The sequence below is a fragment of the Phalaenopsis equestris genome, unplaced genomic scaffold, assembly GCF_001263595.1.
Source record: "Phalaenopsis equestris unplaced genomic scaffold, ASM126359v1 Scaffold000362, whole genome shotgun sequence".
In the NCBI taxonomy this organism is placed as follows: Eukaryota; Viridiplantae; Streptophyta; class Magnoliopsida; order Asparagales; family Orchidaceae; genus Phalaenopsis; species Phalaenopsis equestris.
Genome location: NW_018164804.1, coordinates 228,096 through 244,054, shown reverse-complemented (window position 1 = coordinate 244,054; position 15,959 = coordinate 228,096). Strand labels below are relative to the sequence as shown.

The 15,959-nt window shown below is 38.6% G+C and overlaps 1 protein-coding gene across 1 annotated transcript in view; it reads left to right on the top strand.

Moving 5' to 3' along the window:
* LOC110026294 (polygalacturonate 4-alpha-galacturonosyltransferase-like) overlaps positions 1–13,451 on the top strand; it is a 27,684-nt gene extending 14,233 nt beyond the window's left edge. The window contains exons 4-7 of the mRNA XM_020727177.1: positions 5,536–5,819; positions 5,887–6,244; positions 6,347–6,934; positions 13,003–13,451. Coding sequence (XP_020582836.1) covers positions 5,536–5,819; positions 5,887–6,244; positions 6,347–6,934; positions 13,003–13,278 — 1,506 coding nt within the window. The 3' untranslated portion in view covers positions 13,279–13,451. The remainder of the gene's footprint in view (positions 1–5,535; positions 5,820–5,886; positions 6,245–6,346; positions 6,935–13,002) is intronic.
* Positions 13,452–15,959: the final 2,508 nt, after the last annotated feature.

Sequence of the window (15,959 nt, the reverse complement as noted above, 5' to 3'; positions counted from 1 at the left end):
ATAATTCCCTGCCCCGGTACATTTACACGTCAGCCAAGCCATGCCTTTACATATCTAGCACCTAAGTTTCACCTTTATACTAATTCCGCCCAAATACTGAAAATGAATGCTACAGATGCATATAGTTGTTTGACAAGCTGCATAAATAATTTTCCCCATACCCAATTCCTCAGATTTTTGTACAAATAGGTCATCTAAAACTTTCCAATCTTTGCCATTTCGGATTTTTGCAAAAATAAAACACCAAAGTTTTCAGATTTTGACAAATAGGCCACCCAACAATTTCAATTATCAATATATATGTCTTACTTTCTAACGTTTCAAGCAATGAAAATAATAGGGACAGCCCTCCAACATGCTTTTCCATACACATTTGTAAGGAATAAAAATGCATTTTTTTTTTAAAAAAAAAAAAGCTCTACCAATGCTTCCACATATCATGCTACCATTTGTGAATATGAAGTGATTAAAAGAGCAAACATCAAAGCCAAGAAATTAATTGAATGAGGGCAAAGAAATAAGCTCCATCAAGCCCTCCATACCAAGGCTAGCCGAAACATCTCCCATCTATCTTCCCTTTCCCTTCTCTTTTTTTTCTAGAGAAACAAAATAAACTAGCTTAATGTCCCGATCCAAGCAACACATCATATTTTAACACGCATAAAATCATGCCTTGGAGTTAGGAAACAAGAAAATACCACACCCGTGCACATGCACCTCATAAAAATGTAAACTCTCAAATCCACCAAGTGTAACACATTAAACCCAAAGAAGCTTTCACATGTCCTAAAAGAGCAAAGAAGTATTTTTAGATGTCATCGGAAATATTGCAAATCAGAGGAAGGAAGATAAATACCTCTTAATGCCGCTTTAAAAATAAAATTATAAGAATGATTCAAGAAAACCACTCCGAACGAGATATCCCTCCCAAGATCTTCAGAAACGGCAACCAAAAAAATGCTCCACGCCACAAACACTCGAAAGTTCTAGCTTAAAGAGGATTTCGGCAAAGCCTCTTCTCCTTCAAGAGCTCTTTCTTTCTTCCTCAAAAATTTTAACAACTCCCAAGCCACAGAAAATGAGAAGAAAATGTAAGTTAGAAAAGATTTTGGCAGCACCTCCCCACTCTCCAAATTTCGGCCAACCCTAAAATCTTCCCCCAAATGGGATTTTATAAGCATTAGAAGAGGAGATCAGCCACCTACCAGCCACCCTAGTAAGCAAATCGTGTAAAGGGAGAGGTGAGAAAGATTTAAGGCAAGAGGAAATGCAGCCTAGGGCAGAGGAAGGGTCGGCCAGGTGGAGTTCCACCGTTGGAGGGCTGTTCGGTCGAGAGGAACTCGAGGAGAGCCGCGTGCTGAATCGGCAGCGGAATGCCGCGTGTGAGGGAAGAGGAAGATGATTTCAGCAGCCAGGGGTTCGATCGTCGAGCTCGACTGCGGCCGATCGCGGGAGAAGAGGCGCGTGCGAAAGCTAGGGCTCCGCCCGAGCGGCTCTCGGTCGAAGAAGGAAAAAGAATGCCGCGGAATTGAGTCGAATGCGGGGCCGAAATGTTTGGTTAAGGGAGCGGGTGAGAACCTAAATAAAATTTAGGTTTAATATGAATATGATTTAATATTTTGAAAAATAAAATTTTAATTTGTGTTTCACCCACGCATCAAAACGTAGCAAAATTGATATCATTTTTGCTTAATTCTGACGTTCCGGACGTGCTGGCGCGGTTTGTTTCGCCGTCGGAAGTCGTTTTGACGAATTCATCGATTTGCGTGCCAATTTTCTCGTGTCGAAAATATGGCAATATGGATGTCCTTTCCTACCAAAATTGGTATCCCGGACGCGTTGGCGCAGTCCAATTTGTCGTCGGAGGTCATCCGGAGAAGTTCACATTTTCGCCCGTCCTTTGGGCTTAATTGAAGTCCGATTTCGTGCAATGTCTTCCTAAGGCTTGAAGTCCTATTGGGAACTTTTCCTCTGAGTCTTCACAAAATAGCCCATAACCGCTCATTCATAAGACGATGGTCTTGTGCCATAAATGTTAGACATCAAAGAAAAATAAGAAGTGACTGGAATTTCTAAAAGGGTGAGTCTCAATTCTAGTTTTCTAAGATGGTCAGTAGGAATTTCTAGAGCTAGAATCTAGGCTCTAAGGAGGAGAAGACAAGACCTCACAAAAATGAGGTCAACAAGAGGCAGTGATCAAAAAAGGTGGGCATGTCATGGAGGCAACGAGACGAAGAATGAGCGTGTCGTAGATGCAATGACCTGAAAGGGTGGGCGTGTTGTGGTGGAAGTGACCCAAAGTAATTGGTATGCCTTGGAGGCGGCGACTCGAAAGGTTGAGTGTGTCGTGGAGGCAGTGACCCAGGAGAACGAGTGTACCTCAAGGGGGCATTAACTCAAGTGGCAACATTATCGGGAAGCCTGGCTCAAAAGGCGCGAGCGTGCTGTGGGCATTGTCCCTTTTGGGTGAGTGTGCCACAAGAGGCATTTACTCAATAGAATGATGATTCTCACTGGAGAGAATCATCCAAGTGGGGTGAATATATGAATGAACACAAAATACAACTCAAGCATGCGATAATTGTGCAAAATATCATGCAAGCAATACTAATGTGTATGCAAAACATACACCGTACAAGAGAAGCTATTTGTTCGACCGGTTGGGTTGACCAGGGTGGTCAAACCCGTGGCATTGTATTCGACAGGCTCAGTTGGGCTAAGGAGTAAGGTGATTTGTTGACTAAGCAGGGGCGGTCAGTGGGATCGAAGTGGTCGCTCGACCGGGCCGTGGCAGTTGTTTGGACAAAAGTGATGGGTCAGTCGTGCTAGGGCGACTGGTCAGACGAAATTGTAATGTTGACCTAGCTAGAGCAGTTAGTCGATGCCAAGTGTAATGCCAACCAGACCAGGGCGGTCGATCGAGGCAAGATGCAGTGTCGACCGGGCCGGGCCGGTCGGTCGAGGCAAAGTGTAGTGTTGACCGTGCTGGGGCGGCTTGTCAAGGCAAAGGGTAATGTGTGACATGCAACATATAAATTACGCACATGATTGTCCAATCAATAGGCATGTAGCCGGGCCAACTAGGATCGGCCGACCAATTTGCTAGTGTGGGCGACAAAACACGAGCATGCAAACATACAGACATACAGTGCAATTTGCATGATGTGATTAGTCACAATCAATAGCGAGTCAAATCGACTAACGCTCTCACATTGGCGCATAAGGTTTTAGCTCTTGGATATGCGGCATGGCGGCCTCCGACTTTTGCGAGGAATGTAGAGAACTTCATTCTCTGATTTCTCATAAAAGAAGTCCTTCACCGTTTTTAGGACAAACTAGCTACAAACCTTTTTCCGTTCTACAACCCCTCCACGTTCTTGTAGAATGAGCTAAACAGAAAGCTTTTCCCATTCTTCAAGATCGAAATATTCCAACCTCTCCAAGGAAGGTTGGAAGCGCCTAAACCCTGGGAAATTTGGTTTCTGACCGGCTAGGATTGGGGCTAAGACTTGTAACTAGAAGTCACTCGGATTCACAAAGGAATTGGCCACGAATGTGCTTCCTACCCCAGGGCTTTCTTTACGAAATAAACGTCCAATCTATAAGCGTCGTGCTTACTAGTGTCGGCAGACCAACTTGCCTAGTGTGGGCGATCGAACCCACTACGACACCACAAAATTGGCCAATCAAAGGCATGCGGTCTGGTTGACCGGTTTTGTTCGGCCAATCGATTGAGTCGGACGATTTTGGATGGCCAGTCAAACCTCCCTCGTGTGGGCGACTAAACCCACAAACACCTAGCAAAATCTATTCTTGTGGCTTGCTAATGAAGAGAATGCAAAGGGTTTTAGTGAATCTTTTCACCGCGGTGGTTGATGACGCGTTCTTTGGACTTGTCCAAACAGTCGGTATTCGAACCATGCACTGACATATCTCGCAAAAACATGTACGGAATGAGGAAGGAGCAAGGGAGGTAGTGAGGTATACAAGTATCTAAAATGAATATCACAACATATGAAAATGTGATTAACATGTACTTTTTTTGAAAGGCGTTTTTTCGTGTTGACGTTGAATTGCTTGCCAGCAGCTTAGGTCGTCGGAGGAGGCGTCGTGGTTTCAGCAGCGAAAGAAAGGAGGCTGGCGAGGGCCTTGGGCCGAGAGACATGCCAACTGCGTGAAAGGAGATCGTGGGAGCTCCAAAAGCTGGGGCATCTCCTTGTGAAAAATCCCGAGCGCTTCCATTCATCTGTCTCCGTGATTCGTATAGGAGCAGTGTCGAAGGAGAAGAAAAATGGGATTTTCAGGTCTCTGTAGGCGGTCAATCGAAAGCTTGCCAGCAGGCCTCCTTTTTCGGCAAGAGGAGGTTGGCGAGTGCTTCTCCGACGGTAGAGAAGGGAGGGAGCCCGACGAGGTGAGGTGGCGAGTGAAACCGAGAGAGGTGTCACTTTTCGCGTTAGGGAGCTGGGTCGAAGGAGTGGCAGCTAGTAGGCCTTGCCGACATGAGGAATTTCGGAGCAAACGACGAGGGCTTCAACCCCTAGGGCTTGTCTAGGGAGAAGGAGGTCGTCGAAGCATCGCCGGTGACGGGGAAGGCCGAGATCTATGTTTCGCGGACGAGATCAAAGGGAATTGGCTAGTACTTTGGGTTGAGAGGGAGCATCGGTTGTGGAGGACGGCCAATGGTGAGCTTCCTGGTGAGCAGGAAGGAGGCCTCGCCGCGAGCTTGATGGGGGGGGGGGGGGGGGGGGGTTTTTTGGGGGTGCGAGTGCGGCGCTAGGGCATCAAGAGGAAAAATTAACTTATATATTATAATATACATAACTAAGATGTTTAGCTAGGCTTTTTTATTCTTGGGTAGCTTAGTCAATATCCAAGCTCTATTTTGTTAGAAAGATCATCATTTTTTAGTGACAATTCATGTCATTGTACAATTAATAAAGCTTTGTTAAATCATTTTTTAGGGAGTGACATTAGAACTTAAAGATCATTGTTGTATTATTTCCATAACTTTTATTTTCCTGTGCTGATATATTTGACTTTTGATATCAAAAGCATGACATGGATTCCTCATCATAGTTGCATTTAAGATTATATGTTTGTTATATTCATGTATATTGTAGAGATATGTTAGATTTAAGTCTTTTACAAGGTTATTTCAGAACTTAGCAAGAAGAAAAATATATACAAATAGCTTTACAAGGGTACGCAAACTCAGAAAAAAAAGAAGCAATATTTTAATATTTTTTGCTGTATGGGCTCTATGTGAATGAGATGTCTGCTAACATCAATAAAGAAAGTGACTCTTTTATTTTGTCGTAGTCTTTGAAAGTTATTTTGAATTTCCATGGCTCAACTAATTCAGGGCAGCATTGTGCTAAAGAGTTAATTATTGGTCCTTGTGCTAGACTTCAACTTGTGAATGTTTTATTGCTAATTGATTCAAATACATCAAAGTTGTAATAAAAACTCTCACTTACATATGACCAAAGGAGCAGGTACTTAAAATAACTAAGCCACTTCCTTCTACTATAACAGGATGATGAAGTATCTGTTCAACTTGAAAATGCTGCTATTGAGCTCTCAATAGCTGTGGACTCTGCTGTACTGGGTAAATATAATCTATGGAGGCGAGAATATGATAATGAACATGATGATCCAAAAGTAAAGTTCATACGAGATCAAATGACCATGTCAAGGGTGTATATGGCCCTTGCTAAATCAAAGAATAAGCTTGACATTTATGCAGAGTTATTGAATCATCTCAAGGAAAGTCAGCGCATCTTAGGAAAGGCTAATGCTGACGCCGATCTCCCGCAAAGGTTTTCTACCACTGCTTGTTTAAATAATTTGATATCTAGTTATTATAATACAATATTACATTTTCAGTGCACTGGAGGCAATTAGAGCAACGAATGCAGTTTTGGCAAAAGCAAAAGGCCAGCTGTATGACTGCAATATATTCATTCGGAATCTGAGAGGGATGCTTCAATCTGCAGATGAGCAGGTTAGAGGCTTGAAGAAGCAAAGTACATTCCTGAGTCAGTTGGCTGCAAAAACAATTCCAAATGCTATTCATTGTTTATCAATGCGTCTGAGCATAGACTATTACCTCCTCCCTCCAGAGCAAAGACAATTTCCTAAGAGTGAAAATTTGGAAAACCCAAATCTCTACCATTATGCACTCTTCTCTGACAATGTGTTGGCTGCCTCAGTTGTTGTGAACTCAACCATAGTGAATGCTAAGGTAATTTATCTTACCTTTTGTATTCTTGGCTATTGTATATACTGCTTACACTTTAGCATTTAGTTCCAAGGATGTTGCTTGTAATACTTGGATAAATTTCAGGAGCCAGAGAAACACGTCTTTCATCTAGTTACTGATAAACTCAACTTCGGAGCCATGAACATGTGGTTTCTGTTGAATCCACCTGGGGATGCTACCATCCATGTGGAGAATGTGGATGAATTTAAGTGGTTGAATTCTTCGTATTGCCCAGTCCTTCACCAGCTTGAATCTGCAGCCATGAAAGAATACTACTTCACAGCTGCTCATCCCACAACCCTTTCAGCTGGTTCTTCCAATTTAAAGTACCGAAATCCTAAATACCTTTCAATGCTTAATCACTTGAGGTTTTATCTACCACAAGTTTATCCTAAGCTGAACAAAATATTGTTCCTCGATGATGATATTGTTGTTCAGAAGGATTTAACACCTTTATGGTTTATAGATCTAAAGGGAAATGTAAACGGTGCTGTTGAGACCTGTGGTGAGAGCTTTCATAGATTTGATAAGTATCTCAATTTCTCAAACCCTCACATTGCCATGAATTTTGATCCTAATGCGTGTGGATGGGCCTATGGTATGAATATGTTCGATCTTGTTGAATGGAAGAAGAAAGACATAACTGGGATCTATCATAAATGGCAGACATTGGTAAGGCTATTGAAATCTTATCTTCTTTCATTTTCTATTATGTTTCATATTCTTATTTTTTTTGTAATTCTATAAAATCTACACATGATTTTGGTTAATAATTAGTTGTTGATTGAGTTTGCATGTTCACTATAAAGTTTTGTTTTCCTTCTTTATAATAAACGACACAACTGGAATCAGATAAATTAGGTATTGGAGTAAAACTGATTGAGGTAGAAAGAAAAAGGGGTAAAGAGGCTAGAGTGAACACCTCAAGAGGAGGGAGGCAAGGGGTAGAGACAAAGGGGCTGTTTGGTTAACAGGTTTACGGTGTAGTGTAAAACAATTGCATGAATTTTAGGAAGATTAATGTTTGGTTTACAATAAAATAAATACGTTGTAAATTTGTGGTGTACTTTGACTTGACTATAACGGGGCTTTAGCGGTAAATTAAGTTCGCTCAAACCGAGCGAAGTACAGCTTGCTGCATTTTTCATTTCGTGGGTGAAGCTCTACTCGCTTCCGCGAGAAACCTCCTTAGTCTACCGCGAAAAATGTTCAGGCATGCAAGTTCAGAGGCTCCTCTCCAACAACGTGCAAGCTCGGAAGCCTCCAGCTCGGCCTATACTTGAATGATTTCTGCCTCTGCATCTACCTTGCCTCTGCATCTACCTTGCCTCCAAGCCAAAGGAGCTCGGCCCAGGGTTTGATTTGCCTCCAACCCGTCACAACACCATCTTGGGCATCAGCTCTATTCCGGACGAGCTTGTATCTGCCAAGGGTTTTTTTCCACTCCCTCATCCTTGCGCTGCTTGATCCGTCTTTTCTCATCCTTCTCTCCTCTTCCTTGCGCTCCTTGATTCATCTCTGCTCATCCGTCCAAGAACCGTTGGTTGTTTCAAACCTAGGCGACTCTCAGGTTCCCTTATGACTGTGGCAAGCTTGGTGTCTTCTATAGATCCCATGGGCCATGGCTTCTCTTGATCTATTAGTGAATCCCCGTGCAAACGCCGTCAAGTCCTCCAAGACTATGGCCTTCATCGATTAGGCCATTGCGCTTGTATTGGTTTGAAGTTCCCGTCATCCATTTTGTCGCCGATGAGCTCTATTTTGACACCTTTGTTGTCATCGCTAAGGTTGATCTCACATATCACATCAATTGTGGTTAATGATCTTTGGATTTTGGCTAATTTGAGATTGGTTTTAGGCTGGTATCAATGCGATTCATGAGGGCAACACAAGGGATACTCCAAATGTTGGGACTTTGTACTCAGGAAAGCTATTTGTCTAAAGCTGAAAGATTTGATTGTCTTTTTCATTTGCTTTTAGTTGAGCTAGATCGACGCTAGCGGGAAGGTATACCCCAAATGCTGTGACTCAAATGATGCAGTAAGTGTTACGTTGATGCAAATTATATAAAATATTATATATGCAATTTTTTTTAATTAACATTTTTTTTGGAAAGTAAAATTAATTTTAAGATATTATATAAATAAAAATTAATATTAAATATCAAATATTTAAGATTAGGGTTATTTTATAATATATAGCTAGTTAACATGAAAAATAAATTTTATATATTTCATTTACGTAAAACCAAAAAACTCATATGTTTTCAGAATACACCACTTTTACTTTAATCTACATGCATCTAACTAAACAGAAAAAATAAAACAACCGAACAACTTTAAAATATTTTATGTACATTGTAATCCGAGTACTTTGCAAACCTTTTAAATTGCATTTCACTTTCAACAAACCAAATAGCCCCAACACAGCAAAGGAGAAATCTAAGAAGGGGGAGAATCTCTAGAGGCAAGGCCACAAGAAATTTCAAAGCTGAATTCATCATATAATAATACCCTAATATAAGCTTAACACTCTATAAACTCAAAGCTCAAATATATGTCTCTTCTCTCATGCTCAATTACCATGGCATCCTCATTGATTGCCTTGAGCAATTGCTTAGCCCTTGCTCTCTCAACTTAGCCTCTTGGCTTCCTTGTTCCTTTTGGGATGGGCTTCTATCATTGTTGGCTCCCTCCTGCAGGCTTATTGATCTATTCATTGTCGCCTTGCTTTTCATTTGTGTTACTTTGATCGCTTGTCTACCTAGGTCTACTTGGGTCTACTTGGTGAGCATTTGCTCTACTTCTCTCTTTAGTTTGTCTCTTGATTGTTGACACTTCTTGGCGTGATGCCTTGGGCGTGCAACGTGGATGGCGTCCTTGTTGTTCTCACTTGCAAACCATTTCTCATCTCTTCAAGCATCACTTGCATTTTCTTGTTCAAAATCAACACTTCTCGTGGCATATTTTCTTTGCCTCTTGTGTTTGATCCTAAAGGAGATCAAGCCTCTTGTCTCCATTCCCAAATCAATATCCCTACTTTAGATGTCCATTACATTCATTTGCGCTCTTCCTTTCCCGCTACCTGTTCCAATGGCTTATGTCAATGTTGAAGCCCCTCCTATTTTTAGAGCATCAATTCCAGTTTGTGTTGCGCCCACTTGTCAATCCCTTACAAAAGTCATTTGTGGTTTGAAGGCTTCAAATATTCAGTTGTCATTAGCAACCATTTTCTTTTATATTTTCAGCAAGAATCAATTCCATCTCAATGTGGGCAACTCTCGACTTTTTAATGTGAAATTGAACTTTTTTTGATAAGATGAGATTTTGAGCTTGCTAGATAACTCTTATATTTTTTTGTGGGTAAAACTTTCTAGGTTGCCTCAATCGGGAGATCATTCATAAATATATATCAGTCTTACATTTGATTAGCCATTTAACTTCTAACCTATTGATCCACATCGCATCATTATAGGATTAACTTTGGAAAAATCGGTCTAGACTGTTTCACGACTTATTTTAGTCATCTGATGTGAATGATAAAGGGTCTCTTCACTTTGACTTTTCTATGGAACCTTCTATGATCCTAGTCTGAGTTGTATCACTTCATCATTGCTTACTTTATTTCAACTAATTTACTTTGAACTTCCTGGAATCTGATTTTGGTAAAACCTTTGCAAGTGAATGTTGTTACTGATCGTCTCTTTAGACCAATATGGTTATAATTTTAGTTGAATTGGATGTTCTTTTTGTTCAAAAATGGAGTTGTGAATTAGGGTCTATTTTGGGCAGCTGCAGCTTACCAAATTATCAGCTGCAGCTTAGCTGCCCCATGAAACTGCTGCGGAGAAGCTGACTGGCTATTTGTTTCAGTTGTTTGATAACAGTTGTGTGACAGTTGTTTCTGGTCAAATGATCATTTTGCCCCTGTTCGGAGCTTTTATTCATATCAACAAACAACATTGAGATAATCAATTTATGTTCTGTGTCTGTTATTATTTTCTATTTCTGGATAAAGAATTCTTCATAAGAGAACCAATATATGTTCATATCCAGAGCATAACATATAGAATTTTGCCTTCCTTTGACCATGATGGGAAAAGAAAATCGACACCATTCCAAACAAGATCCCTAACAATTAAGCATAAAAAATAGCAGATTTGTAACAGAAACGCTTCTCAGCGGCGCCACTCCCGCAGCCGAAACCCTTCTTCCTTCATCTCCTCTGGCTCAGGAAAAATAGGCCCATCAGATGCAAAGATCCCCCCATTCTCCTCAGCTCCATAGACAACCGTGTTGGATTCAGACGCCGTGAATGGCGAAGAAACCGAATTATACTGTATTTGCGAATCAGATCTGAAGTTGTAGTGCTTCGGAGAGATTGTATGATCGATGAGGATCTCCTCCGCATTTTCAAAACTCCCATAGGGAAGGTAGTCGCTAATCCCAGTGGTTTCATTCGATTGCTCGCCGCTGGCCAAGTTGGAGTAGGACCTGGAGCCCATGTAGCTTTCATCGTTGAAGGAGCAGCTCGAAACCCTAGTCACCTCATCTCCTTCGTTGCTGAAGGTCTTGATGCGGGCGAGAAAAATGGCACCAACGTAAAATGCCGAAGGAGAAAGTGGGGCCATAGGGTCGAACCCGCGGCCTGCTTTTTACCTAAAACACTCTGTGCCACGTATCACCCGCAACCCCAAATAGTGATTAATAGTGGCGCCCCACCACGCCGCTGACCTACCGCCGCCCCAAACAGGGCCTTAGTTTCTCTTTTTGTGGCTTTTGGTAGAAGATAGGTTTGAAGGCGTTCCTTTATATTGTTTTTCTTGCATTATTTTCACGTACAACTTTTCTGAATGTATTGAGGCTCACCCACAATTATGGAATCAAACATTCAAACACAATGGTAGCACACTAATGATTAAATTCTAGCTTTTAACATCATATTTGCGATCTTCCTTACTCTATACAACGAATGCACTCAAAATTTGGAACCGATTGTAGACTTTTCCAAGGACTCAAAACCTTCTGCACTGTAGCTATAATTGGTGGCTGCTTGTTTCCTCGTAGAACTTCTATCTGCGGGCTCTTTCCTTATGTATGTCTTATTCCGGTGTAGCTGGGGAATGAAGGTTGCTGTTTTTGTGCCAGATGAATTCTGGACATTCTAATTTGTAGTTTTAGACTGAGGGGCTGTTTGGGATCATTTTTTTATGTAATTTTATTTATATTTTAATTTGATACAAAATATATTTAGATATTTGGTTAAAGTATGATTATTTTTAAAAATACTTAAAACTCGTAAATATTATTTTGAGCATTTTAAAAAATATGTTAATTTATTTTTAGAAATAAAATATAAAAGAATAAAAACATGTAAAAAACATACTAAACAAGCATGTTTTTAAAAACGAAAGGAAAAAAAATAGCAAAATAATATATAAAATTAATCCAAAACATGCCCTAAGATTTTATGAAACTTCCTATTATGGTCAAGTTGTGCAAAATGTGTTCCTTCTCTTTGGCAACTGTCATGTTTCTCTCCATTCCTTGGTTTGCTCTGTTGCTAGGATTGGCTGTACTACACTGTAGTAGGAAATCGGTACTCCGTTTACTTTCGTGGCTCTATACTGTGTAGTTGTAATTGGTGGTGGTTGCTTTTTTCCCCTTCTATGCTTTTGCTGCTGCACGTAGACAATGGACATTCTGCTGTTTGTTAGGACGTTTGTGAGATTTAGCACCTATTATGGAAGCAGTGAATTGCTATTTGTTTCTTACATTTTTTAGGCTGTTTCATGTAGCAAAATATGTAGCAAAATTTTGAAGAATTGTTTGGGACATGATTAAATTTAAAGGACAATTTCATTAGCATTTCTTAATATAATATAATGAAAATATACTTGAATGGCTAGGAAATGTGCACTGAATTATAGAAAATGCGCCTTTGACTGGTGGATAATATAAATTTTAGAATTAGAGAGAAAAATGGATAAACTTAACCTAAAAAAATGGTTGTAAGTTGTGCAAAAATATTTTTATGGAATAGGTTAAACTCCCCATGCACGTCTCAATAGGATTCTATGGATACTGTTGCAAATGATTTGGGCCGAGCCAAGTAGGAGGTTGTTTGAACTTGAGCTCATCCAAATGCTTGTTCCAGATTGATTCCAGCTTGTGTGATAGTACTCAAGTTTGTACTCGTTATCAGAAGCTTATTTGAGCTTGGATTTAATTTGGCCTGAGCTTCACTCAAGCTTATTTATAAGCACTATTGAAGAAAAAACCGAGCCTTAATAAGTTGAGCTTGTTGAATTTCGCAAAAGGAGACTTTAATTAATCAAACTTAATAAAAAAACCTTATCTTATTGAGCCAAGCTTGGTCGCATGTCAGTTCTTAATCGAGCTTCTTACTAATTTGTTCATAAGTTTTAAATGATACTGTTCATAATCATAAACAAATCAAGCATTAAGCTTTTTTATTTAACAACTGAGTATTCATAAAAGTGTTCAATTTGACTTCCATATTATCAACTAGTTCCCACGCATATTTCATATTGCTACTTCACATGTTATATTCTCTCTTTTTTCAATTTTTTAACTAAACGGTTAACCAAAATGATTAGAACTTATCTAACTTTATGCCAACCAAATTTGACTGCAAGCAAGTACTTCAGTTGATTACATACAATATGATTGATTATTCGGCTGTTATGCTCCATTAACTTCTTTTTCATCTTTTAACAGAATGAGGACCGAACCCTTTGGAAACTTGGAACTCTGCCTCCTGGTTTACTGACATTCTATAACTTGACGCATCCACTGAACAAGTCATGGCATGTTCTTGGCTTGGGCTACAATCCAAGCATTGATCGTTCCAGGATAGAAAATGCCGCTGTTGTACATTATAATGGTAACATGAAACCTTGGTTGGAGCTAGCAATGACGAAGTACAGGCATTACTGGACCGCATATATCAACTACGACCATCCATACATTAAAAATTGCAAATTGAGGACATAACTGACTCAAATTCTTGTTAAATTGCATGAGAAGGGTGGTTTTGATCTCTATTGACTCTCTTTGGTTTACTGTGTTCAATTCTTTTTTATTTTTTTTAAACTTTCTTCTGTAACTAAAGTTGAATGCAAGCTTTTTTCAGGTTGATTTCTCATTCTTATGAACCTTTATATTTTTTTTGTAAATATGTAATCATTCTAATCAGGCAACATGAGTTTCTTTTGTAGTACATTATCCAATTTTTTATTAAGCGGAAGTGTATGCAGAAGAGTTTGGTACAGATTTCCTGGTATCTGTTAGGTAATTCATTGTAGCTTGTTTATAAAGTAATGCATGCTTATGATTTACAACTTCACATTGTCGTGGAGATGGTTAACAAAATTAGTATTTTATTTTGTGGAAGATTTACATACATTCCACTCAATTTTTATGTTATATATGTAATACAAACTTTATTTTTTACATATATTTCTATGCATGAAATGGTGTATTTCATTTTTTAAAAGTTAAAATATTGATATTTGTGTGATATTAAAGATTTGAGTGCTATGTGTGAGATTTAATTTGAAAGATTTGGATGCCATAAATGTAAAGAAGCTTGTTAGATATGTGAATTGAAGTGCCACTTCCTCCAATTTCAGGCAACCAAATACAGCAGAGCAAGAGAATCCATTCCCTTCCCTATATAAAACAAACATCAAATATAAATTGGCTGTGTGCTATATATATTTATATGTTGAAAATGTCATGAAGAGTATGATTTGCCAAAGTTCAAACCGGAATTAGATTCTTTAATAGTTTTACATTGTAATAATTCATGAATTTGCAACTGTACCAAGCCACACTTTTTCGCATGTAGAGGCCTAATGCTGCCAGGGAGCCTTTCCTAACCGTAAGGCGATTCATAGGTATGATTCTTAACTTTCATTTTCATCAAATAGCAAATCAAGTCGAGTCTTTGCCGGTTCGAGTTTGAGCTCAATTATCAATATCTTTTTTAAATTCTGCTTGAGCTTGATTCGAACTTTCTAAGCTGTTTTTGATTTCCTGCTAGTTTATCAAAACAATGTTAGTGCTCAATTCATATAAGGATTATCAAGCTTATTAATGAGTGGTTAGTTTAACAAAATAAATAAGTTATAACTGAGTTTTAATCGAGTAGTTTATTTGGAAAAAATAATGAGCTACATAAAATAATGTCAAGAGTTTACAAACATAAACATTTAAATGATACCATTCATGTACGAGACCTAATCAAACCTTAATTGAGCTTCTTAATGAGATTATTCGAGAGCTTTAAAGAATATTATTCATGAACATAAATCGATCGAACAATAAATTATTCAAGCTTATTCATTGAGCAATCTGAGTTTTTACAAAAAATTTCAATCTCGTTTGATCACTTAATCAAACAATCATAAATGAGGTCTAATAAAGCTAAGCTACAAGTAGCTTGTCGAATATTCACTTCATTGGCAGCCTAAGCAATAGTTGGTTATTTTTTTGATCTATTGTTGCACCAATGCTTTCTATGAAAGAAAAGTCTTGTGCATGTACCTCTATATTATTCAAGCACACACACATAAGAAAATGATAATTGCACATATTTTTTAAGATTTGCAACTAACCCTTTTATCTAATAAGAATTTGTGTAAAAGGAGGCTTCTTTTTGTCATGTGTAAATCCTGAGATCCACCCCATTAATGGTAGTTCATGGAAAGGCGCCAAAGTTATCAGTAGTAGATGATTAGAGATAGGTTTACATGCATTCCATTTTGGATCAGATTTCATTTATGGTTGGGCTTAGCTCACGATAAAACTTTCTCTAATTGATCTGCCCTATCATCGAGTATTATACCTGAAACATGAGACTCAGATATCTGCAATAATGGTAGTGAGCTCTACCCACTTTCTCCTTTGCGATATTGTTATGATCCTTAAATGACCATAAGTTATTAGTATAGGTTAATCCATCATCTATTTGCATGACTGACTCATGGATGTGGAAGTTTCGAGCAAATCTCGATGGATGTACCCAAGGAGTTTATGATCTAGTTAATGATATATATTGAGTTTCTATTTGATCTAGTTAGCTCATGGATGTGGAAGTTTGAGGCTGTTGTTCGATTTAAAATTTAATGCTGGCTCTAGTAATATTTCATTGGCGAAACTCATTAATTGAAGTGTTGCTTCATGGGAGAGATTGTTTGCCAAAATTTCTCATTGCTCATCTTGAATTTGAATTAAAGGAGGTTGAATAGTTTAGAGGTGAGAAAAAGGCTAAAATTTCTTAAGTGAAGGTGGACTGGTTGGCCAAGTATAAAATTTATCCATAAGTGTCATCAAACTTTGGTGACACATGATAAATATAATGAAACCATTCTTTGGTTGCAATCCATGCTTTTGCAAGGCAATTAAATTTTCTTTTTGCTGGATACACCTCATGGAAGCATACAAAAAATTATTTATTTATTCATGAATATGGTGCCTTGAAACTTGTATAAATGTCTCATATCATTTTTATTTAAGCTTAATCAAATTAAGCTTACTTACCATCACTTTTCAATTTGTAATTACCATGTTCCTTTTTAGCAAAAAATATTTTTGTACTCTCCTTTATATGTAGATTGATGATATATGTACCTTATTTCATGTTAAATAGAATTATTATATCATCTTGTTTT